This window comes from Thermobia domestica, unplaced genomic scaffold (genome assembly GCF_964235325.1).
Source record: "Thermobia domestica unplaced genomic scaffold, izTheDome1.hap1.1 HAP1_SCAFFOLD_817, whole genome shotgun sequence".
Lineage (NCBI taxonomy): Eukaryota > Metazoa > Arthropoda > Insecta > Zygentoma > Lepismatidae > Thermobia > Thermobia domestica.
In genome coordinates, this window is record NW_027656527.1 from 51,925 (window position 1) to 78,014 (window position 26,090).

General features: G+C 35.5%; 1 protein-coding gene across 2 annotated transcripts in view; it reads right to left on the reverse strand.

Moving 5' to 3' along the window:
- Window positions 1-17,284, reverse strand: part of LOC145677369 (uncharacterized) — a 48,043-nt gene extending 30,759 nt beyond the window's left edge. Inside the window, exon 1 of one of the 2 annotated variants that reach the window (XM_081747890.1) lies at window positions 17,233-17,284. In XM_081747890.1, the coding sequence (XP_081604016.1) occupies window positions 17,233-17,248 (16 nt within the window). In that variant the 5' untranslated portion in view covers window positions 17,249-17,284. Of the gene's footprint in view, window positions 1-839; window positions 957-17,232 lie in introns of those variants that run through there. The other variant, XM_081747891.1, reaches the window with a different exon arrangement.
- Window positions 17,285-26,090: the final 8,806 nt, after the last annotated feature.

A 26,090-nucleotide genomic window follows, 5' to 3' on the forward strand; every position in this document is an offset into this window, starting at 1 on the left:
ATCAGCATATGCCATAACCTGGTGAACACCGTTCAACTCTAGGCCCTGGCCCTGGTTGCTATCTTTGATTTTCCTTATAGCGTATTCCAGAACAAAGTTGAATAATAATGGCGACAACGCATCTCCTTGTTTCAGACCATTCTCGACGTGAAAGCTCGTGGACAAAAGTTTTCCTACCCGGATACCTTGGGATTCATTTAAACATATCTTAATTAATTTAATTAGTTTTTTGGGCATTCCAAATTCTGTAAGAATGTTGTACAATGTTTCTCTCCTAACAGAGTTGTAAGTCTTTCTAAAATCAATCAATATATGGTAGAGATATTGAATATTATTATTATTATTATTATTATTATTATTATTATTAATAATAATAATAATAATAATAATAATAATAATAATAATAATAATAATAATAATAATAATGGGAAATAATACATATACTTTCTTCGATTGAAATAACCTAATTCTTTTTCCAGAAAACCTCTCTTCTTGGAAATTCCCGCCAACGGTGACTTTGAATAAAACATGAGTAGTTCTGGTGATTATACAGAGACAGAATATGTTCTTCATGGTTGTGTTCAGATATTAAAAACGAGTGCATTCCTGTGAAGGGCACCACTCGAGGGGAAAACTTAATTGTTTCCAAGAAAAAGCTGTAGATTTACATCATTACATTTTTATAGGAAGCGCGGCGGTGTTTTTATTCACAATATATCGTTCATGCTAATCTCATAAAAATGAGAAATAGCTGAAATTAAATAATGATATAGATAAGAACTGCTCGGTTATATTAAAGCAGCAGCAGCTTACACTAATAATACGTAACAAATATTTACCAAGTGTGTCTCATGCTACCCAGCAATAGAGGTAGCGGCAGACATGTAGTCCAGTGTAGAATTCAGTTCTGGCGCACACAGTCGGGGGTGAATCGTGGTCAGTGTTGCCACAGTCCTAGCTCTTGAGTGGGCTGAAAAATAGTACCAAATTGAAACAAAAGGGGCTGAATTCATTATTTTATACCAGTGTAATACATGGCTCTATAACACGAAACTAAGAGAGATAAAATTCTAAAACACCCCCCTCTTCCAGAGTCCAAATCAAATAAGTGTTATTTTTAAAAATTATTTTTTAAAAACATCCAAATAGGAGGACCCAGAACAACCGTGGAAATAGATGAAACTTTTCTCACACGTAGGAAGTATAACAGAGGCTGCAAATTAAAAGGGAAACCAGTTATTGATTCAACACTTGATTCAACTTTTTTAAGCTAAAATTTCCACCACGCTGCTTCTTTCTGATCTCCTTCATCCGCAGCGCACATATGACCATGTAGCGTCATGTTTTTCCGGTATCGTTCGAATTACGAATTTTCCACACAAAGTTCGTAGTGTTAGCCGGTGCAACAGCATGAACGTCACAGAATGAACGTTCAACAGCATTTTTTAAGAGTCCAACACACAGTATGAGTGACGTAAGATGTAGGAAAAAAGTCTTAGTGACACTTTTGAAAATGTGACAAGTAGGCCTATTTGTTAAATGGCGCTGAATTGGGTTGAATTGTACCAACTTTTTCACAAAAGGGGCTGAAAATGCCAGCGTGGTACCAACGGGCCGATGAGTGACAAAAAGGGCTGAATTTGGTACGATTGTACCAAGTGTGGCAACACTGATCGTGGTTGTTTAGAGCAATGGTTCTCAAGCTTTTCTGACTGACAACACATTTTACTGACGCCCAGAGCATCACAACACACTTACATGAAATTTTATTATAAATAATAATAATAATAATAATAATAATAATAATAATAATAATAATAATAATAATAATAATAATAATAATAATAATAATAATAATAATAATAGTGAAACCAATTGGTTCTTATAATGACTCTATATAGCACTGAGCATTATTGCTACCGCTGGAGGTGTTGACTGGTACGGTCTGTCTCAATTTTACCTAAGTATTATTGAATTCTTCATAATTTTTAAATTCTGCGATAATGCTGAAGTCGCGACACATCGGTTGAGAACTACTGGTTTAGAAGAAACTATTGAAAAATAAATTAATTCTTGATTTTCTGGTATGTGTTCTTCTTAGAATTAAAGTATAGTTAGTTTAAGTTGGACTAGATCAAGCTGACCTTGGATTATCAAGAAACTTGCATTACAAGGAAAAAGACGGGGAATGTTAAGTTTACATCTTCAGATTTCTAAACTATATAAAACAAACATATGTGAAACGATTCTATTATGAAACTATAAGAAACCAAAAGATTAATGACAAACTGTTAATATTATGTGTGTCACAATGCAAAACAAAGTCTTCCTGGAGTATGAAATGAAAGTTCAAAGTCAGATTTGAGAGAAAAAAAAAATCACACTTCTTACTACAGTAGAAACTCGATTAACCGTCACCCTCGGGACCGGGACCATGACGGTTAAGCGAATAGACAGATAACAGAAATATCGTTATAAACCTCTGCAGTAAGTAGATTTAAAAGGTTCTGGAAGAAATAAATAACCTTATACAAGTGAATAATACATGTTTATACTGTATTTAAATTACTGTACTGTACTTGCATACAAGAGTAACACTGAACTGGTAGTGAAATAACCACACATTTAAAAATAATCTGTCATCATCTTCTGCTTCTTCGAACGCCGAGCTTTTTGTGCGGCAATGTTGCGTATTTTTCTAAGAAGAAGTATCTGCGTGGCATTCGCTTCCTCTTGTCTCTGAAACCAGTCGATGCACTGGGTTAACCGGCATTGGAAAAAGCGGAAATCAAGCAATATCTCCGTTTTTAAAAAATGGATTTTTATAAATATTTATCACAACTTATAATGATTGAACAGGATTAGAGTAAACCGTATTCCTTCCATGTTACACTAATGTAGGTTCGTCTTGAAAATAATTCATAATAGTTTGGAATTTAATTTCTGGCATCTTGAGTGTTTCAAGTCCATGCTTTTCTCCATAAGGGTTTCAGTACTGTACCAAGTTTTTGTGTGGAAACTAGCATGACCTGAAGTGACGCATGACTGTTTCAGTCCATTTCGCTTCCACTTTATTCCGTGTTCTGCACGGCGCACGGCGTCAATTACGGCACATTAAAGTACAGTACTGTCCGGAGCAGTGACGGATAACAGAGAGTGACGGTTAAAAGAGTGACGGTTAATCGAGTTTCTACTGTACTTAGTACTTACATATTTTTATTTAACCTTCAATAGTTCATACGAGTCTTGGTAGTATTCGAAGTGGCAAAAAAGCCGAGGCGGTATGTTTTATTACGATTTTGACTCGACATACCACTATCTAAATATTGAAATACAGTGAGAGTATGTTGCCTAAAAGATGGCGGTTCTATTTACAGAATGACTGAAAATCATTGGGAGCTTCCTCGTGGCCAAGCGATCAGCGTACGCGCCTTTGGCGTGGGAGACCCGGGTTCGATTCCCGGCGGGAGCTCATGTGGTTCGGATTCCACGTTAATCAGTAGGTCCACGTCTCATATAGCCTCGATGCTGAAAGGGACGCTAAACTAAAGATCAACTCGACTCAACTCAATCAACTGAAAATCATTGGAGATTTTCTCTGTAGTTAAGGGTGCGGACATGGAGTGACTGATTCCCGACAACAATTTTCTTATATATATATATACCGTGATTCAATAAGAACATACCAGGCCTATATCACAGCTAATACTGCACGTAGAGCCTTCAAACAAAAAATTGCATTACCAAATCGTATGTGTAGAATGCAATAAAAATAGTAGCGAGACCAGTGGCGTCTCGTGAATACCTCCAATGGGGGCAACTTCAAATTTTGAAATGGAAAGTGGTATAACTGTTGGAATCGTTCGAAAGGACATTAAATGTCACGCAACTTTTAGAGGACAAACTTTGTCATATCCTTTCCCATTTAGCCGCTAGAGGCGTTGTTGCAAACTTGTATCTGACTACCCGTACCAGGCCTTTATCTCAGCTAATAATGCACACAGAGCCGTCAAACAAACAATTGAACTATCAAATCGTAGGTGCAGAATGCAATAAAAATAGTAGCGACACCAGTGGCGTATCGTGAATATCTCCAACGGGGTGGGGGGGCGCAACTTCAAAATTTGAAACGGAAACAGGGGTTGGTTGTGCCTCCATTGAAACACACAATGGGAGAAACGTCGAGAGGAAACACCTTGGCATATTTCTTCCTCGTTGGCAGCAACATGGTCGCATTACTAGGTGAAAGTCAGATGATGCAAGGGTGTTTCCTCTCGACGTTTCTCCCATTGTGCGCTTGTTTCAATGGAGGCACAACCAACCCCTGTTTCCATTTCAAATTTTGAAGTTGCCCCCCGTTGGAGGTATTCACGAGACGCCACTGGTCTCACTACTATTTTTATTGCATTCTACACATACGATTTGGTAATGCATTTTTTTGTTTGAAAGCTCTACGTGCAGTATTAGCTGCGATATAGGCCTGGTACGTTCTTATTGAATCACGAAAACCCTCAAAAACCAGGGTTTTTATATTAACAATTTCCTGCGGGAAAACTCAGGGATCACCACTCGACTGAGGAGTATTGCAAATCCCGGAAGATCTGCCGTCCCCGCCACAGCAGACAATCCCTAAATCCGTTCATGTTTAAAACACGACATTTATATGCATCAAGGCAAGAAGACACACACAGGGATGTAATGGGGCGTATACGGGAGTATACGGCGTATACTCACCTAAAATTTCTATAGTCCAGCGTATACTCACCTTAAATTTACGAAAGAATGAGCGTCTAGGGCACATCAAAACAAACTAGATGAACTTCTTTGAAGACGTCTCATTTTTAAAAACAAACGTAGGAAAAAGATAAAAATGTCGGTGCTGTCAACTTAGAAATTATTTCTACATAAGAAATAAAATCTTTTCAGATGTAATCTATTCGTCAATTACTTTGTAAAAATGGATTTATTAAGGAGATTTCCAGTGACGGTATGTCTTAGATCATTGAAAAACAAGATGCGGTATGCCTTCATCACTGATGAACCAGAGATGTTTCGACCACTGAGTCTTGGTTCAAGTTTGTCCTCAAATCTTGGAACTTTAAACTAACACATTTCCCGACATCATAGAACGATTAAATTTTTACACAGCGATGTAAGTCGGTTGAAAATACAATGCTCCATTGTTGCTTTTATATAATTCTCATATTATATATATATATATATATATATATATATATATATATTTATTTATTTATTTATTTATTTATTTTATTAAGTTATTGATAACTCTCTCTACTATAGTGACCGGACGACTCATGAAGCCTGGGGTCTACACCAATCACAGAACTGCTCTGCATCCGTGTAATGCATCGGAAGAATTCAGTACGATTCATAGAGCTGGCTTCCGAACGCAAACTCGAGAACACGTGAAACAGCAGATATGTAACCAACAGGCACGTAGCCAAGGGGGAGGTGTCCGGATCCCCCCTTCGAGAACAGAAATTTAAAAAAAATAAAGAAGGAATGAGAAACAAAATGAAATGAGGAAAAGAAGGATCAGCGTTAAAAATAATAATAAAAAAAACTACAGGAAGCTTTTGGTTACTCTTTCTTATGAGGAGATTTGTATTACTTGCAATACATGGTGGCGAGGTGAGCGAGGTATCCTGGAAGAGTCAGGGAATTTGAAATTTCTAGAAAAGTTACAGAATTCTCAGAATTTCTGCTATTGGTCAGGGAGATTTCAAGCTTCCGAAAGCATAGTGCCGTTGAGTAACAGCGTGGACATTTTTTAATAATAATTTTTCGTCATCGCATCCTTGCAGAATCAAACATGTTATTTCAAAAACAATTTTCTACTGCTCCTTTAACCTGTCATTTGGAACCGACAGTAGTTGACGGAATAATAAAAACAAAAATTTATATGGAAAAGGAGTTCTATTAGTATTTGATTCAACAGAAAAAGAAACGCAGATATTGTAAAATATTTTACAAGACATTATTGAGTATGTACTTTTTATAATAGTGAATATGTACTTTTCATAATAGTTGAGATCATAATGAAAGGAAAATTGTTATATCTGAATGAACAAAGAAAGGAACGTAAATATTGTAAAATCTTTTTCAATACTTTATTCTTTTATTACTCGAGATTTGTTCACAGTTTGTTATTAAAATACTTATCAACATATCCTAATTTTATTGTCCTAACAAACCAATAGATGTTGATAGTAAAGTAGTTTACATTGATCAATCTCCTGAGCCTTCAGAATTTCATATCACGCCCCCTTCCCCCCCGTTACGAAATCCTGGCTAAACGAACCAATATATATTCCAGTAAAATAGTTTAGAATGATCGAGCCGCTGGTGTGATGATCACAGTATTTTATGTCACGGACGCCCCCTCCTTCACAAAATCCTGGCTACGTGCCTGTAACCAACAATGCCGCTAAACTTAAAAGACATGGTGAATGATAGCAAAAATATAAAACAAAAACAATAAAAGAAAAATAAAACGAAACTGAGTAGCAATCCGACAACACTGTATAACGTGAGAGACGACACTGGCAACATTTCATGGATAGGGTTGACGACTGGGCGTTCTATTGGGTGCTGAAATTGCTAAATCTAGATCAAGCTTCACGTCTCCTTGCAATTACTGTGTATATATCCTACTCTGTTATGCAACCAAAAATTCTGTAGAGTTGGCATGTACAGTATAACATGTAGGAGATCTTCGTAAAATTACATTCCAGATTTGAAAGTACCATGGATTTCAAGAACTGGGCGAATGTGTAAGCATAACAAATAAATAAATAAATAAATAAAAATAAAATGTGCTTTCTTTGAAAAATAAAACAATTCGTACTAGAAAAAGGTAAAAAAAATTAAATTCTTTAAAAAATAAAATAAATGGTACTGAAATGTAAAAAATAAAACAATCGTACTTATAGAGTAAAAACTATTTAAAAGATATATTTATATATGACTAAAACAAAAAAAATCATGAGAAGCGCTCCCATAAGCAATGCAATATCTTTCCCTGTTAAACAAGTAACAGTTTTATTGAGAAAGTATATAATGTATGTTGATTTAGGAAGTTATTTGTTTTTAAGGAGGTCCACCCGTAGTTATAACCCACAGAAATTATGACTGACGAGAACAAATGGTCTGAGAATATTACATATAAAATTAACATTGCAATATTTTGTCTTTAATAGTAGTTTTTTGGACGAAAAGGAATGAATAAAGCAAAGTCAAGAACTTCAAGAGATACTTGTATGCAAGTGTGTGAGGGTTTACTAAACGATCATAAATATTATGGAATCATAATCTACACGTGATACACAGTCTCAGAGAAACTATGTTTTCAGTTCTGCATCCCTTTCTTCGACCTAGTAAGAAAGCGTCAGCATTTTTGTGGTTATTGCAACGCATTACGTAATATACTGGAAAATATTCACCACACTCAGCAAAAATAATTTACTTTGTCCTCCTTTCTTCGGGTGAAGAACATTGTGTTGTGTTACATATTGCATATGTCGTCATCGTGCATCGTACGCACACAATATACAATGCATCGAATGAAGATTTTATGTATTGATAACTTATGGATCACGAGAAAAGTGAACAGAACTTAAACCCCTAACGGACGGGTTACAAACGTTGCACGAAACACGGATTGGGTCTAGGAGACCAGTCATGTTTTGTCAATTCATCGTACATGTAAAACATAATTTCTTTGTTTCTTTGAATTTATGATAATAATAAACTTGTTGATCTGTAAAATATTAAAAATTATCCGCTTTGGATCACTGTCCGAGTCGTCCGAATATATTTTATTAAGCCCTTTCTTCAATTCACATTGGATATCATCTAGCACTCCATCCATTCCACGTACACTCAGGAAAATATTAAAATGATTCTATAAAATGATTCTATAAAATCCTTTATGTTACGCACAAGAAATACCTATAAATCTTCCACGAACGAGATTATACGAATAGGCACATACAAACGAAAGATAAAGTAAATTGACGGAATAGGTCTCACAAACCTAAAGCAAATTAAATGCTTCATTGTGTAGAAAATAGTAACAATCAGGAGCGCCCGAAGAAATTTTTCTAGAGGGGGGCATCAAATATTTAATATTGGTGGTTTGCTATATTACGTAAACTCTATATATTTTCGTGAGCCAGAGGGGTCGGGCCCCAATCTGTCCCCTTCGGTCCCCCATGGTAGCAACTGAAGTTGCATACATACATCGCTGCCATGTGCAGATATTATCTGGAAGGTATACAAAAGACGCAGATTATAAGCTATGAAAATACATTTTTTTCCCTATCGGTGGGTCTGACAGACCCAGACTGTAGAGTTTATTTTTTGTCGACACCGAAGCTATACCATTTGAATACACTGCCGATCCTAACTCATAGAACTGGAACTAGTCATAGTTTACAACACTAATACAAAATTTAACACCTGGGGTAAAACTCACTGGATATCTGAAATGTGGCGCTTAGTATTATTTCTACCAGGAGGAAAATATTTGTGGAATATTCAAAGATAAGAAAGCAGTTTTGTTTTAAGAGCTTGTTTTGAGGAGATGCTATTACGTCCGGAATGACGTCTTTTGCTTGTTATTGCTTCCAGCACCTCAACTGACATATTTTCTTCATATTTTGCGCAACATAATTATGACTCTGCGTTAAGCATAATACGACACCGTAAAAAATAAAAAGAATATGACTTTTACTTTTACAGTTCCTGATCTCAATGTAGAAACATTTTAGAAACTCCTTCCTTTTCAGCTACTATAGAGGAACAGAGGGTTTGCAATGGAAGCGAAATTGGAATTTGAGATTTCGACCGGTTTACAGCGAATTTATGTCCATATAATAGTCTTCTCACAACATTTAACATTCACAAATTTGCCGAGGCTCCGAAGACGCTTGTGTATATGGACGGTGTACATTTCGTCCAAAAATGATTTGAAAAGGGCTTCGACAATGTACTTTGGTACTTTGATGGTCGTAATTTTTTTCTCGGAAGAAACAGCAATTGACTTTCATGTACTCTATTTGAAAACAAAATATGGCACTAAACAATTCCTAGACATGCTGTGTTCACCAATGTCGTCTTTATTCAGTTAAAATGTTTGCATTTTTTTTTTTGGGGGGGGGGGGGTTGGAAAGTGAGTTTTCAAGAATCACTGTTGTTCAAAGGGAAGAAAGGAAAGAATGAAGACCTATATGCATATGGTGACCTTGAAATTATTGCTCTACTGTTTGACCACAGTTTTTACCCAAAGCCTTTGCAGACTGAACCAGGCAATACTGAAAAGAGTCAATTCCTTTCTGATCATAAAAGGAAATTCCGAAAAAAAAAAAATATATACTTTACCTTAGTCTATGGCTATTTGGAAATGCGTTTTCGAAGCGTTACCCCCTGGAGCGAACGCGATCAAGGTGGCTATTTGGTAACGTCACTTTTCCCAGTTATAAATCATACTGTGAGCCAGTCAGGGTTTTCAGGTCTGTTTCCCCCCAAAGTCCAGGCCTATAATAGCAGAGTTCCAGTACTCTGCACAAAGCATCTACAAAGCAGCTGTTTCTTGTTAAAATCCCCTTGCCTGGCAACGTGTCTTTCCTTTTTTACTTCCTTTTGACATCTTTTAAACAGCAGGCGGTCTATTGTTCCGAAACGCACCAAATACGCTTGAGCTGACGTTTTCTCCGCGTTTTTATTGCTTTCGCGTTTGTGATTAGACATCTACACTTAAATACACGGTCAGCGTATTACAAGTGTACGCAAGAGCAAAAAAATCGCTTTGCAAACGCTACAAATAGCCGGGTAAAGCCCATGGCTATTCATAAGCGTTCGCCATTCGTTTTTATTACTCATGCGTATGCTTGGAATACACTGACCATGTATTTAAGTGTAGATGGCTAATCACAAACGCGAAAGCAATATAAACGCGGAGAAAACGTCAGCTCAAGCGTATTTGGTGCGTTTCGGAACAATAGATCGCCTGCTGTTTAAAAGATGTCAAAAGGAAGTAAAAAAGGAAAGACGCGTTTCCAGGCAAGGGGATTTTAACAAACAGCTGCTTTGTAGATGCTTTGTGCAGAATACTGGAACTCTGCTATTATAGACCTGGACTTGGCAAAAAAGACCCGGAAACCCTGACTGGCTCACAATATAATTTACAACTCTGGCCAAAGTAAAATTACTGAAGAGCCACCTTGGCCGCGTTCGCTACAGGGGGTAACGCATCAAAAACGCTTTCTCAAATAGCCATACGCTGGGAATGGACGTGCTTGAACCCAAGAAATCATTGACCTCGATAAAAATAAAACACTTAACATGTCATCGTCTATTTTGAATGTTTCTATCGCCGTTCCTAATAGGATTAACTACAACAAGGGAAGGGCTAATGCCATTCACTTCTAGCAGTAATTGGCATCAAAGAAAGTGGCCATCAACGGATTTCAGTAAATGCTCAGCAGCTAATTTAGTTTCCTTAATGTACATGAAAGAAAGGAGGGCTAAAAATAAATATATTTCTTTGGTGTTTTGGTTTCATTCAGATGAAAAATATTTGAGGAAAAATTGTTAATAGGAGAGGGTAGAAAACGATAGTAACGACTTGTAGCGTGTGACTATGTCACAGCAATCTCTATAAGAACAGTTCATACGATTTGCTTGAGTAGACGTGTTTAGGGTCTCGAAATAAGAAGTTACTTTGCAATTACGAAATATCGGAAGACAATTGTGTTAATTTCGGTGAGGAAACTGTGCAAACAAAGAAATAAAAAAAGCAATGGAGAAAAATCTACACAAGGTGTTAATTCAAAGAAAGATTAAAAAAAGTTTTACAAAAGTGTCTAGAACGAAAGAAAAGACTGTAGTAGTGTTCATTTTGGCGAAGGGAATGTCCAAAAAAGGCAATCGATATACAGCGAAGAAATATCTAAAGAAACCGTAACTTCAGAGAAACTATTATTATTATTATTATTATTATTATTATTATTATTATTATTATTATTATTATTATTATTATTATTATTGTTATTGTTATTATTATTATTAGAACTAAAAATTCTAATGAGAATGAAAAATGAAAAGCAAATGAAAGCTTTAAGTTTTACGTCCCACAGTTATGACGGCCACGCTAAAAGAGACAGTGGGTGAGAAATGATGGAATGAAGAAAGTGAGAGGAAATGGGAGAACCCTGAGAAAACCCACGCATACGGTGTTTGTCCACCACAAAGCTCACTTGGCGCGTGCTGGGTCTAGAAAGAATTAAAATATTTTTAAATGTGTGTGTACTTTGCCACTTCTCACGTAAAAGAACCGGCTTGTACCGGTATTTTAACAAAATTGGTTAACTTGGAGTTTTGCTTTCCTTTCAGCACGAAAGCTGTATGAGACGTGGACTTACAACTTACTTACGAATTCCACCGGGAATCGAACCTGGAATCTCCCGCCTTGAAGGCGTATACGCTAACCATATAGCCATGAGGGAGCTTTCATCTTTTCACAAGAGTTACAAAACCGAACAAATTACTGTGTCTCCTATGTTTTGAGCAGGTGCATACATTATTGAGAATTCAAGGTTTTCTTTAAAAATTATAGTTTCCACAAAAATATTATCTTACGTAATACATCATTATGAACGTAAACAGTTGACTAATGTTCTTTGTATGGCTCTTCCTTTGGATATGTATCATATTTTCAATACCGATCCTTTGTGAATAAAGAGGAACCATGTAGGCACAACAGAAGCAAATACTATAAAATATTTCATACAGAACAGGATGCAAACAGGAAAGCGAAACGCTATGAGATCAGATTAGTGTATACTTTCTACGGCATTGAAAAATTATTAGATAACCACTAATAAATTTAGGGGCTGTCCCGAGGGGAAATCCCCCAAAGAAGCTTACATTCCTTTCGTCATTCTATACATGTCTAATGTTTGTAAAAATCACATTAAAAATATGTAAAAACATTTAATAATCTTGCAAGTGATTAATTGCAGAAGATAAATATTTAATATAACATCGCACGATTATAGATCATTATTGAAAATTTGTTGAATGAGGAATGCGACAGAAAACGGAACAGCTAGAGAAATCACGATATCGTTCATCACACACATACACAAACTGGGATAGAACTAGAGACCCCCTCTTACCAGAGCTGAACGCTCCACCACTGATTCAACATGCCCTTGATTAATTGGAGTTTAAGTCCCTTTTCAAGGTATATGCAACGAATCTATTACTCGATTCTGTATCAATGGAAAGAGAATCGAATCGGAACCACGAGCAAGAAAAGGATGGATGCGCGTTAGCCACTTGACCACGAAGGGACATTTTTCTGTATTTTCTGTAGAACTGTTTACAGCATAGTATATTCTTTTACTAAAGACAGCCAATTTCTAATTGCCCTTCGTAATAATCCATAACTTCCCCCTTTTCCTGTAACATCTCGATTTTAATCCGTTTTTAAAAGAATCATTATGAAAAATGGGGAACATAGTCGATGAACCGAGCTCAAATGCTGCCAGCGTGCAAAGTTGTGAAACGCAGATTCTGTTGCCGAGCTCGGCAACAACAGATCTCTATTCCTTGGACCACTGATGACCAATCTAATGCATCACGGACCATAATAAAATAAAAATTAAACTCGGGGGACACTTTCCTCCCGCCCACAGAGGCCAAAGTTTTCTGAACGTGCATAAGTCCTGCATTTTCTGAATCTTTGTTGTATTCTTCATTATACCTTATATAAAGATATAAAATTAGCAGCGAAAATCACAGGAGATGCTTTGACTCCAACTTCCAACAGCGAACAACGAACGGAAGAACAAAACCCATGAATGCGCAGAGGAGACGTACGCGAACACACGAAATGCGTGCTAAACGTACGGATTACAAAGTAGTAATCGTATTCCTAGATAAAGTTTGCTCGAAATATTCCGTTCGTATTTCAAGTTATCCGAGTTTTGTGGCGTTCGATTCTAGGGACAACAATAATTTCACAGCTAAAATCAAAATCTTGATTCAAGTATACTATGACAGCCAACTATACACTTCCTGTTACGTCTAATTTTTAAAAAACGGTGAGGCATGATCCATTGTTATTTGCGGGCTGAATACGGCCCGCGGGCCAATATTTGGTCATCACTGCCTTAGACGATGGTCTATTTACTTACCAAATTTGGTTTAGATTCGGTAAAATGAAATTATTTAGTTTAACGTCGAACACTTGAACTCGATGGGTTAAGAAGGTGGATCAATGGAAGGGAATGATTATCAAAAAATTAGTCGAAAGGAACGACTATGAGAAAATCCAGTAACACCATGTTGTCTGCATTAAATTCACGTGAGTTGGGATTGAACCAGTGATCTCTCACTACTGATGTCAACCGGCTCGATTCGAATGAGACATTGGCTCGGTCCGGTTCGGCTCAGGTGAATCATCGGCTCGGTCTTTCTGAGCTCGGCTCTGTGGTGAACAAGCCGTGAGCATACCCATTTAAACCAATTGCGCCATTGGAGTCGGCACGTTTCATTCAACACATTCAAATAGATCGAGTTTGGTCGCTAGAGATTAGATTGGAAGTGACTGTATGTCTGGCTTAGTAGGTCTTCTTGTATCTGACTTCTCCTTAAAGAAATCCTTAGTTCAGCTGTGAAGAGGACTATTACGAAACAAAAGTCTTGTAAAGTCAGGTGTAAATTTCCAACTCGATAAATTTCTTGTATAGCTATCTTGAAATATTAATAGATTTAAACAGTGTTTAGTAGTTTTCATCGGGTCAGGTCACTAGTGATGTCAACCGGCTCAGTTGGATGAGCTATTGTTTTAGCTCGGTGGTGAGTGAGCCGAGCCGCTCGACCCGTTGACAACAATCTCTCGCACCAGAAATGAGTAGTCCAACACTTTCTTAATTTTAATTATAAAACTAAAAACCGATCATATTCAGTTTCTTTTACGTGTTACTACCTAGTTTTCCTTGTCATTTATTAGCTCGAACCAATCGGAGAAGGACACGAAGAGAAGAAACCCTCTCCGATCTTCCGCTGATGTCAGAATGCATAAGGTATCTTTGTCATCAATTCTTTGACCAGTCTGCAGTAATGTGTGTCCGTAGTGAATTGGTTTCTATTGCTGAAAACCTAAAATACACCTAAAAGGGAAGTGTTGGGTTTTCGAGCGGAAGAATAGTTACATTAAACGTTTAGATTTTAGTATATGATACATCGAAAGAGAACCGTTCTGTCCTGAAAGAAAGACAATGATATAACTTGTTGTTGTATTTGTTGTTGCAAATTAGCTCACATTGGGTATAAATTATCATAACTGCATCGCATTTTGCTTGTAATGTTTCGTTTCCATCGCATTTTCCAATGTAATATTTCGTTTTCATTGCATTTTGCAATGTAATATTTCGTTTTCATCGCATTTTGCAATGTAATATTTCATTTGCATCGCATTTTGTAATATAATATTTCGTTTGTATCGCATTTTGCAATGTAATATTTCGTTTTCATCGCATTTTGCAATATAATATTTCGTTTGTATTGCATTTTGCAATGTAATATTTCGTTTTCACAGCATTTCTATAATTTTGTCGCAAATTGCGATGCGATACTGATTTAAAAAAAACACTAGTGAATAAATACATTTTTGATTATAATATTTCAGTTCTAAAATATGCTTACATTCAGGATATCTATCAATCAATGTAAGTAATATTACAATATTCATGTTCTTTCTTCAGTGTGAAGATTGTGCCTTCTTAGCTAAACAATTTTCTTAATTTCTGATTTTAAGTGACTTCGTTTTAGCCTTAAAATTGAGTTCAACATTTGTCTTATTCCTGTACTTGTTTCTGACCTACATCAAAGGGGGGGGGATCAAAAACGCTGTAGTAGCAAATAAATTTTACAGTCTTACCAGAAGAGAGATGACGTCAAGATAGTTCCTAGCATGGGTTTTCAACTAGCCTACTCATTACATATTACCCCCTCAAGTGTGAGAATATTTTGGCACAACTTTTCAGAAGTCCTGCGTACCACCCAGTACCTCAGATTGAAAAACCATGCTCTAGAAAATAAAATGAGTATTTACTTTTCATCGAAGCAGTTTCCCCTTCTCGCGCCCTGTTCAAGAACACGCAAATGGTGGGCACGGTGGCCCAGTGGTAGAGCGTTTACCTCTGGTGCGTAGGTCCCTGGTTCGATTCCTGACCAAGTTTGTGGTGGACAGCATCGTGTCCGTGGGTTTTCTCGGGGGTATTCCCGTTTCATTCCGCTTTCTCATTCCACCAATTCTTCCATCATCATTCACTTGCCTTAATCATCCGTTTTCCTTCGCCTAACGGACGCAATCTTGGGATGTTATACTAAAAGAAAGAACCCAAAATTACCTTCCAAATCGAAGAATGTAAATTCAATACTATTACATAACAAATACTAGTACAACATGATTATGAACAGTGAGTAATATTTTCATAATTACAATCTTCCCTGTTTCCTCTTTATGTAACTCGTGTCTAGTTACAAAGGATAAATTGTAAATAATTCTATTTGTAAAAGAAGATAACTCATTCTAGTGTGTACAATAAACTAAGCACAGTATTATATACACTTAACGTCTGCTATTTACATACTGACATACTTTCAAAGATGACTCACACAACACAACATGCTTACTCTTTCTGTTTACCATTTCTTGGTGACAAGGAACTTTCATGGTTTGCATTTCAGATAAATATATATTCAATTAATAAATAATAATAGTTTTTATACCTGACGTCACATTTATTTGCCCATCCAAACTTTTTTTTCACGGAAAAATTAAGTGAAACAAACAGATCCAATAACATTAAACATTTTACAGTAAACAGATAAAACATGTGTGTTACAAGATGTGTTAAAACAATAAAACGAAAGCTTTAAAAGTAAAAAAAACATGTAAATATGGAATGTCTTAGAACGAAGCTATATCATACTTAGATGGGACTTATATATCGCAAATCTCCATATTTTGAAAACAGAATAATTGTTTTTTTTTTGTTTTTTTTTTTTTTTAACGAAGATCTTTATTATTCAAAATTTCTCATTTAATTCTATCTGTAAATAAGAACAGAGGACTTCCCAAAGAGAGAAGAGTGGTCAGAGTAATAACAAAAGTAAATTTTGATATACAGATGAAAGGCAAGAAAACTGAGTAAAAAAAAAATAAAGAACTGTCATTCTCTACTTCCCACAATTAATTTCAGAGTAAGCTTTCGAAATGTGGATGTGAAGAAGAATTGAGAGAATTAGCTGGATCGAGCGGAAAACAAATGAGAGGGTGTTAGAAATAGGGAGGAAAGAACAATTTTAGATATTAAGAGGAGGAAGAGAAACTGATTGGGACATTGGATAAGAAGGAACTATATCATGAGGGATGTGCTATAGGGAACGGTGGCACGAAAAAGAGGGAGGGACGAAGGAGACTACAATTAATGACCGATATCAAAACAGAAAAATAGTACGTGAAAGACGAAGAGGTTACGCGGAAAACTGTGCGGCATGGAAGCTTCTCAATTGCGGCAAGTGATCTGCCAGTAATGGCAGAATACTTATGATGATGATGATATTCATACAACATGGAATACTATGTTCCAAAACCCAGACTTGCAATTGTTCAAAAGGTCGCTCATGTACAGGCTGCCTATTGCTTTCAACAGACTTCCACCTACCTTAGATATTTTTTTTTTAACCTCTAAAAGAAGTTTTCGATCCACATTATGCAAAATTGAGTTGTGCATATTCTTATGTAAAAATGTGTAGTTTTCATGATACTGTTATTAATTAATTAATTAATTTATTTATTTATTTATTTATTTATTTATTTATTTGCATTACTGTTGTTACATGCTTCAGTGTAAAATAGCTAATGTGTTGTATCTGAAAATGAGTGATTGCCCGTAGATAAACAAGCTCATAACCTCAATCATGTATGGAGATTCAAAGTGATTTGATACAGGAGAAGAGGACACAGATTTCTCCTACAAGTTCTCAGACAATTTTCTCTTAATTTTAAAGGAAGGAATTATTAAGTTTACAACCCTTCTTTAGAAGGGAAGCGTAAATTTCTAGTAGTCCACCTATTAGATCAGAAAGTAAAACAACTATTGAAAAAAAAATTACAAGAAAAGTTCCACTCACCTTGTAAGCTGATCATTTCTATTTTCTGATATCGAAGATCGTGGATATATTCTGTGGAAAGAAGACGAAAAAAATATTAGGATAATTAAATAGATATATAAAAGCCAGATCTTTTAAACCAACTAACAGCATTAGTAAGTTTTTAAGATCTTGACACAAACCATTGAGCCGAGATTTGAAATACCAATATACAACGTATTATGGCTCTTTATATATACAGGGTATTTGAAAATAACACTGACAACGTTTCGGAGGTGATTCCTGACACAAAGTAAGACAAAAAAATATACACCAACCTGGGTGCACAAATGCTTCCTTTCAGAGTTGCAGGCTCCCGAAAACACACACACACACACACACACAAAATGAACTTTAAAGATCAATAGCTCCAGAACTATGGGACCTACCGTAGTTGGGTCAAGACTTCACTTAGGAACTAATATGTGCGCTATCCAAAAATATAGGTTTCAGAATCCTAAGGTACTCACGCAACAATTATTATATAGGGACTTGGGCTATGGGCATATAATCTGAAGTACTCACCAACTACCTATATAAAAACTATTAAGGAAGTACCGCAGGATTCTGAAACTTGGATATTTGGATAGCGCACAAATTAGTTCCTAAGTGAAGTCTTGATCCGACCACGCTATTGATGTTCCACAGTTTTGGAGCTATGGACCTTTAAAATTCATTTTTTTTCATGTTTTCGGCAGCCTACAAATCCGAGAGGAAGCATTTGTGCACCCAGGTTGGTCTATAGTTTTTGTCTTATCTTGGGGTAAGTAATCACCTCTCAAACGTTGTCAGTGTTGGTTTCTATATATATTAATAACTTACATGGATAATTATTTCAAACAAAATAGACATGTACTCGTTTTAAGTAATGCATTAATCACAAGGGGCCTAATGCGGTAGTGGTTTGGGTCGACGCAACAGAAAATTTGAACGAAAAACTTCTTAATATTTTTTCTCAGCCAAATTTACCATTTTTCACATTTTAATTCATTGATATAAAATAAATATTTTTACATAGGTATAAATATTCATATAAATAACAAAAATCGCCTTCTAGCAGTACTATCGGTGGGCTCTACATTGGCTAATGCTCGGTATAATTTGGGATTGAAAAAATAAAGTTGAAAAATGCGTAGGTCCAACGTAGTTTAACTTGAATGTTGGCCAACCAACGATTTGTCGTCATTTACCTAATACCCTGTAGTTTCGACCTGACACCCCCAATAGCAATCTTCTTTCTTTCGCATAACAGTTGCGTGGCCATTGAGTGCGTCCGAAAATGCTCGACAAAGCGTGCAATTCCAACGTACACTCAACGTTCGCAGTTGGCCAGTCTACCGTTTCCCCACTGTCGTGGTTACTAGTTGTGTTGCTAGGGCTTCAATGCGTAATCAAACTTTGAAGCCTTGATCAGCTGGCAGGTGTCTGTCTCTACCAGAATTAAAACACTACATTTGATATTCTAATGAAGTTGCTGTCACTGCGACCGTTCTCGTTTCCAAAGGGGTCGATGGAACAAAAAGGGGCGACAGAATGTTTAAGATTTCATAATATGTTGGACGGAACTCATTATGTATTTTACAAATTGTCTAAAGTTTAGACTTTTTATTTATTTATTTATTATTTTATCTTACAAATAATATTGTAAATTTTTAAAGATTGATTTTAAGAGTTGAAAGCTTTTTCTAATTCTTAGACTGCTTCGTATAAATCAGTGATTGACAAACCATCGATCGCGAGCTACTAGAATCTCGCGGGAACATTTTCGGTAGATCGTGTTAACGCTCCGGTTGGCTAACCTTCACTCCTCTACTGAGCTGACGCTAACGACAGGAGGCGCTGACAACAACAACTGCTTGTTTCTCCCGCGCAACTGCCATTGTCAACCTCATCTCACAGTTGATTGTATACGCGTGGGGATGTGCACGTTATGTTTTTCGTGTGTTTATTAGACATTTGCTAAACGTTATGTTTTTCGTGTGTATATTAGACATTTGCTCAACGTTATGTTTTTCGTGTGTTTATTAGACATTTGCTCAACGTTAGTATTTTCGTGTGTTTATTAGACATTTGCTCAACGTTATGTTTTTCGTGTGTTTATTAGACATTTGCTAAACGTTATGTTTTTCGTGTGTTTATTAGACATTTGCTCAACGTTATGTTTTTCGTGTGTTTATTAGACATTTGCTAAACGTTATGTTTTTCGTGTGTTTATTAGACATTTGCTAAACGTTATGTTTTTCGTGTGTATATTAGACATTTGCTAAACGTTATGTTTTTCGTGTGTATATTAGACATTTGCTAAACGTTATGTTTTTCGTGTGTATATTAGACATTTGTTAAACGTTATGTTTTTCGTGTGTATATTAGACATTTGTTAAACGTTATGTTTTTCGTGTGTATATTAGACATTTGCTAAACGTTATGTTTTTCGTGTGTATATTAGACATTTGCTAAACGTTATGTTTTTCGTGTGTATATTAGACATTTGCTAAACGTTATGTTTTTCGTGTGTATATTAGACATTTGCTAAACGTTATTTTTTCGTGTGTATATTAGACATTTGCTAAACGTTATGTTTTTGTGTGTATATTAGACATTTGCTAAACGTTATGTTTTCGTGTGTATATTAGACATTTGCTAAACGTTGTTTTTCGTGTGTATATTAGACATTTGCTAAACGTTATGTTTTTCGTGTGTATATTAGACATTTGCTAAACGTTATGTTTTTCGTGTGTATATTAGACATTTGCTAAACGTTATTTTTTCGTGTGTACATTAGACATTTGCTAAATGTTATGTTTTTTGTGTGTATATTAGACATTTGCTAAACGTTATGTTTTTGTGTGTATATTAGACATTTGTTAAACGTTATGTTTTTCGTGTGTATATTAGACATCTAAACGTTATGTTTTTCGTGTGTATATTAGACATTTCCTAACGTTATGTTTTTCGTGTGTATATTAGACATTTGCTCAACGTTATGTTTTTCGTGTGTATATTAGACATTTGGTAAATGTTATGTTTTTCGTGTGTATATTAGACATTTGCTAAACGTTGTTTTTCGTGTGTATATTAGACATTTGCTAAATGTTATGTTTTTCGTGTGTATATTAGACATTTGCTAAATGTTATGTTTTTCGTGTGTATATTAGACATTTACTAACTTGGATAGTTTGATTTCATATTTACTAGAAATGTAAGTTCATAAACAAATATAAGATTCTTTTTTAAAAAGTTGGCAGTTCTTTTGGATGGTAGCTCACAATAGGATTTAAAAACGTTACGGTAGCTCAGAAGCTTCGTAAGTTTAGCGACAAGTGGTTTAAGTGTTACGTTTAGCCTTGTGCCTGGCTGGATTAGGTAAAGACGACGGAGTGTACTCAGGGCCAGTAGCGTAGCCAGGATGTGTGTTTGGGGGGAGGCAAGTGCAATTATAGGTACATATAGAAAAATTACAAACAAAAAATATATAAACATAAAAATATATAAAAAATTACAAACATCAAAGTACCAAAGTACATTGTCGAACCTCCTTTGGGGTGCGGACCCGGCCCCTCCTGCCCCCTTCCCTACGCCACTGCTCAGGACAATCGCATTCACTGAAGAAGATACTAGACACGAAAAGGTTGAGTGATCTAAGGCGTTTAATAATATAACAACCATATTAATATTTTTGAAAAAAATAAAATAAACGATTCCACATACTTTAGTTTTAAACATTAATATTTCACCAGAATCAGGTATAAGCACCAGTAGAGACTGTAAGGAAGTGTCATCCTCGAAACCGATAAACAATAAACAAATGTTGCCCCATATCAGAATATACCGCGATGTGCGATGTGATCACAGAAAATTTTCCGCGCCTGTGCACAAAAATTGCCAGAGAGAGAGAGAGAAAAATAAACAGAAAAGTATGAAAACATGCCTGCTATATGTAAATGTCTTAAATACACGGATGACTCGCATAAATACTAGTCGGCATAACAGTGGGACGTAGAAGATTTCAGATACATAAATATAGTTTTAACTGTTTTTTACGTCTCGTAAAGCACACATTTTTTCTTTTAGCAAAACTCTTTCAAAAAAATGTGACTTCACAGGTTGTAACTCGAACAGTGGTGGATTTAGCCCGGGAACGGGGATTTGAGTGACATATAAATAATAGCTTAAATTATCTATGTTTTTGAAAGGTTATAGTAAACTTATAATATACCTATCATAGTCTGGGGTCAGGCTGCCCCCCCCCCCTAGTTTTTACCTTCTAGATCCACCTCTGAACTCGAACTAGGGATACCACTGAAAACTATTTACCATGCTTCATGTAAAGCTGTAATAAAAACATGATAGTATCATCTTGATTTTTTTTATTTTGGAATTCTTGCAGAAAATTTTTGACTTACAGAAGCTCATCGCAGAAAGACAAAGAAAGTTGTGCTCAGTAGATTCGTATACAAAAGTAAAGCAAGGTCATAATTATGTATTCATAACACGTAGCAAGCTGCTTTACTTTTCTGCATGTTAAAATCAAACTTGACATTGATGAATAGCTTTGAATTATATATTCCGTGGAGATGTTGTACATAATACTTGTTTTTACGGGCGGTCTTTTTTATAGTATGACAGTTTGAAGAATGGATACACCTTTTTTCCGGTCAAAAGAAATGTTAATTGGACAAGCAGAATACAGAAAAAACCTTTTCGGAAATAAAATATGCAGATCACACACGTAGAACAAGGTAATTCATTAATATGCAGCACATGTAACGCGACAGCTGCTGCTGGAGAATATTGTAGACATTTTGATCGTCGGAATGAGTGAAAGAAAGTACTGGAAACTTCCAAATCTTTTTTAAAATTATTATTGTTGGAATAGGGGAAAGAACACTCTCGAAACTTCTGGAAAGGTTTCTTGTAGTATACTTGTTTACTTTTTTATATGGGAAAGGGACATATTGTAATTGTTGGAAGTATAAGGGGGACGGAAGTGTTTGGTTTTAATCGGGAATTGATTGCGGATTTTCCGGCATTGAAAAATGATATGACTCGGTGTACTTTTATGGAATTATAACTTGACTAAGATATAGTATAATGTAATATGTAGGGAATCAACATTAATGATTGCACCGGGACTCGAATGAGTATTCTCCCACGTGGAGAACCGTACGCTAAATTTTATGCTTGAAGTGTGAACTTGTTACTTATACATAACTATGAATTGTGTATGACATAACAGGTATATATAAATTATATTGTACAGAAAGTTAGCAGAATGCGCCCCCGGGAATCGAACCAGGACTCTTCCACGTGAAAAGCCGTACGACAGACATTTTGCTTAGCAGATGTTGTTACTTATATGTAGCTATGAATTGTGTAAGACATAACAGGTATATAAAAATATATTGTACAGAAAGTTAGCAGAATGCGCTTCCGGGAATCGAACCAGGACTCTTCCACGTGAAAAGCCATACGACAAACATTTTGCTTAGCAGATGTTGTTACTTATATGTAGCTATCAATTGTGTATAACATAACCGGTATATATAAATTATATTGTACAGAAAGTCAACAGAATGCGCCCTGGGAATCGAACCAGGACTCTTCCACGTGAAAAGCCATACGACAAACATTTTGCTTAGCAGATGTTGTTACTTATATATAGCTATGAATTGTGTATAACATAACAGGTATATATAAATTATATTGTACAGAAAGTCAACAGAATGCACCCTGGGAATCGAACCAGGACTCTTCCACGTGAAAAGCCGTACGACAAACATTTTGCTTAGCAGATGTTGTTACTTATACATAACTATGAATTGTGTAAGACGTATAACCGGTATTTAGAAAGTATATGGTAAGAATTATTATTATTATTATTATTATTATTATTATTGTAAACTTGTGTTTTGTTTCATAAACGCTAGTGTAACAATGAGGTTATATGGCGACAGAACGTTTAACGTTACCGCAGATTGAACTTAAAGGTTTTTCATGTTGAAAGCTAAGGCAAAAGAGACCCGAGACTGTTTGAACATATTACCCAGGATGAAATGTAGTAGTGAAGTTAAAAGGGAAACTTTATACTTATATTTTGTAATTGGAAATCGTAATACAGCAAATAATTAATTTTTAATTCTTTTATTGTTTTAGGTGGTGAAGGAAATAAAAAATTTAAATAGAAACAGTGGAGAACAAACCTTATTTTCCTGAATTGTTTGTTGTTGAAATATAGCGGAGGTTTTTAGTGAAAAGGAGTTATAGATTGGTTTTAAAATATGGATTCACTGAAACCGTTGGATCTTAGTTGTATGAAATATTGAAAATATTGGATAATGTGTGATATGAATATTGAATACTGAAATATCGACATAAAAGTTATTATAAGTGTTACATTCAACGAATATACCGGCTAGACTAAAGGAGACGGTGATGATGAGAAATTAATGAATATGGCGGAATGAAGAAAGTGGGAAGAAGCAGGAGAACTACAACAAAAACCCACGCACATAGTGTTTGTGCACCAAAAAGCTAACTTGAAACAAGCTGGGATCGAACCAAGACCCCATGCACCAGAGGTGAACACTGTATTGCGTACCCACCATAGCTTTTCTATGTATTATATTTGGATGAATAAAAGTGCGCATGTATAAGTTGGTGGAACGAGAATGTAGGTGGAAACGGGAGAACTTCACACACAATGTTTAAACTAGAAAATACACTTTGATTGAGGGAAAGCATTTTGTTTTAGAAGTGACTTTTTTATGATCAGCGCTATTTAATGTTTATGAACGAGGAAAGAAACTGTAGCAGTTATTGGAGAATTATACTTTTGAAACTCTTTATACAAAATTATGTGTTTATATAACTTCATACATACTACTAAAGAAGATATATGATGTACATTAAGGATGATTTTGACATTATTTAAACAGTGTAGGTAACGACTCTTAAGGCAATACAAGAGACGGACAATTATTTGACAGCGCAGATTGTGATAGTAATGGTGTGCTTGGTTTATTAGGATTAGTCATATGCAGATGGAAACAATTGCTTTAAATAAGAGATAGCACTTTGAACGTATAGTTTGGTTAAAAGTGCTTTACTTTAGAACTCATAACATTAAGTACAAGGTAACCAACACCATTGGCGATAACTATTAGCAGGACTGTGAGCGATGGGAATTAGCGTGTTGGAGAGACAGATACATTTTGCGTACATAATAATATTGAGTATGAATATTTGACTTTGGCACCTTGAAGATTATGCAACCGACAAGTTAAAAATGTTTTGAGGATTGCATATAATATTTACAGACAGTCTGATACGATTTTGTATTTTATTTGAAGTGTGATGAATGTTTGTTGAACTAAAAAAGGGTATTTTATTTATAGGTCTTGTTTGTAAGTTAGAAAAACAAGAAAATATTCTTGTAATGGTGTTATGACCGCCAGAAACGAAATAATAGCTAACATGTCCTTTTTACAGTTGAAATAGATTTCTGTCAATTTAAACTTTAATAAAAACTAGTCTGAATTTCGACAATTTTAAACTTTGTTGTAATTGTTACAATTGCATAAGAAAATAGTATTTTAATGTTTTAGTTGTCTGCTTATACAGAGCAGATATATTTGTGAGTGAATACATGACATACAGTTATAACATATCAGAAGTGATGTACTCCCGAAATTAGATCTTCCTAAACCTTAAAGAGATTATATTGTGCAGTTTTCACTTATTGAGTTAAATTTGGTAATTTAAGACGAACTGTGGTTTTGCTTTTTACCCACTGCAGTTGTATTGGATTGAAATACTGAACTTACTATATCTGGATTTTTAGTTACTGTTTTACTGTTTTACTGGTTCTGTATGGTTGCGAAACATGGTCACTTATTCTGAGGGAATAACATAGACTGAAAGTATTTGAGAACAGGATCCTGAGAAGAATATTCGGACCCAAGAGGAACGGGAATGAGGAATTGCGGGAACTTTATAACGAGGAACTACATAGTTTATACGGTTTACCCAACATTGTTAGAGTCGTCAAGTGTAGGAGGCTTAGGGGGCAGGTCATGTAGCTAGAATGGAAGAAAGTAGAAACGCTTTCAAAGTCTTGACTGGAAGACCCATAGGAAAACGACCATTAGGAAGACGTAGGCGCAGATGGGAGGATAATATTAAGATGGATCTCGCAGAGATAGGAATAAAAAGTAGAAACTGGATGCAATTAGCTAAGGATAGAAATCAGTGGAGAGCTTTTGTGAACGCGGCACTGAACCTGCGGGTTCCATAGGCGATAGAGTTAGTTAGTTTACTGGTTTTATGAATGATTTGGGAGGGCTGTTGTTTAAATTGGAATTTGAACCATTACTAATGCTTGTAACGAGAAACTATACATATCTATTGGGAAGTGTGGACTTTCTTTTACGCAGATGAGAAATAGCCTGTGTGTAAGACAGCAATACGAAAACGAATATTTGCACAACGAATTGAATTACTATTGCTTACAACAAGATTTATTTTAACTGTACCTGGGACTTTTGATTGATAAGTAAATTAGTAAATTATATTTTAAGCGGTGTTGAGATTTATTTTGTATTAGGTTATCGACTACTGTTTGGATTATTTTTAATTTATGTTTTATATAACAACAAGGTTATAAAGAACAATATAACAGTAATATGGGTTTTGAACCACAATAGGGATAAATTTAATGCAGTTGCTGTGTACATGAACTGTTATGGAACATTAATCACTTAGTATATAGCATTTTTATATTATTGTAACTGCAAGAGAACTGTATTATAAGACTACCTAACACATGTAAATAATAGTTAGAG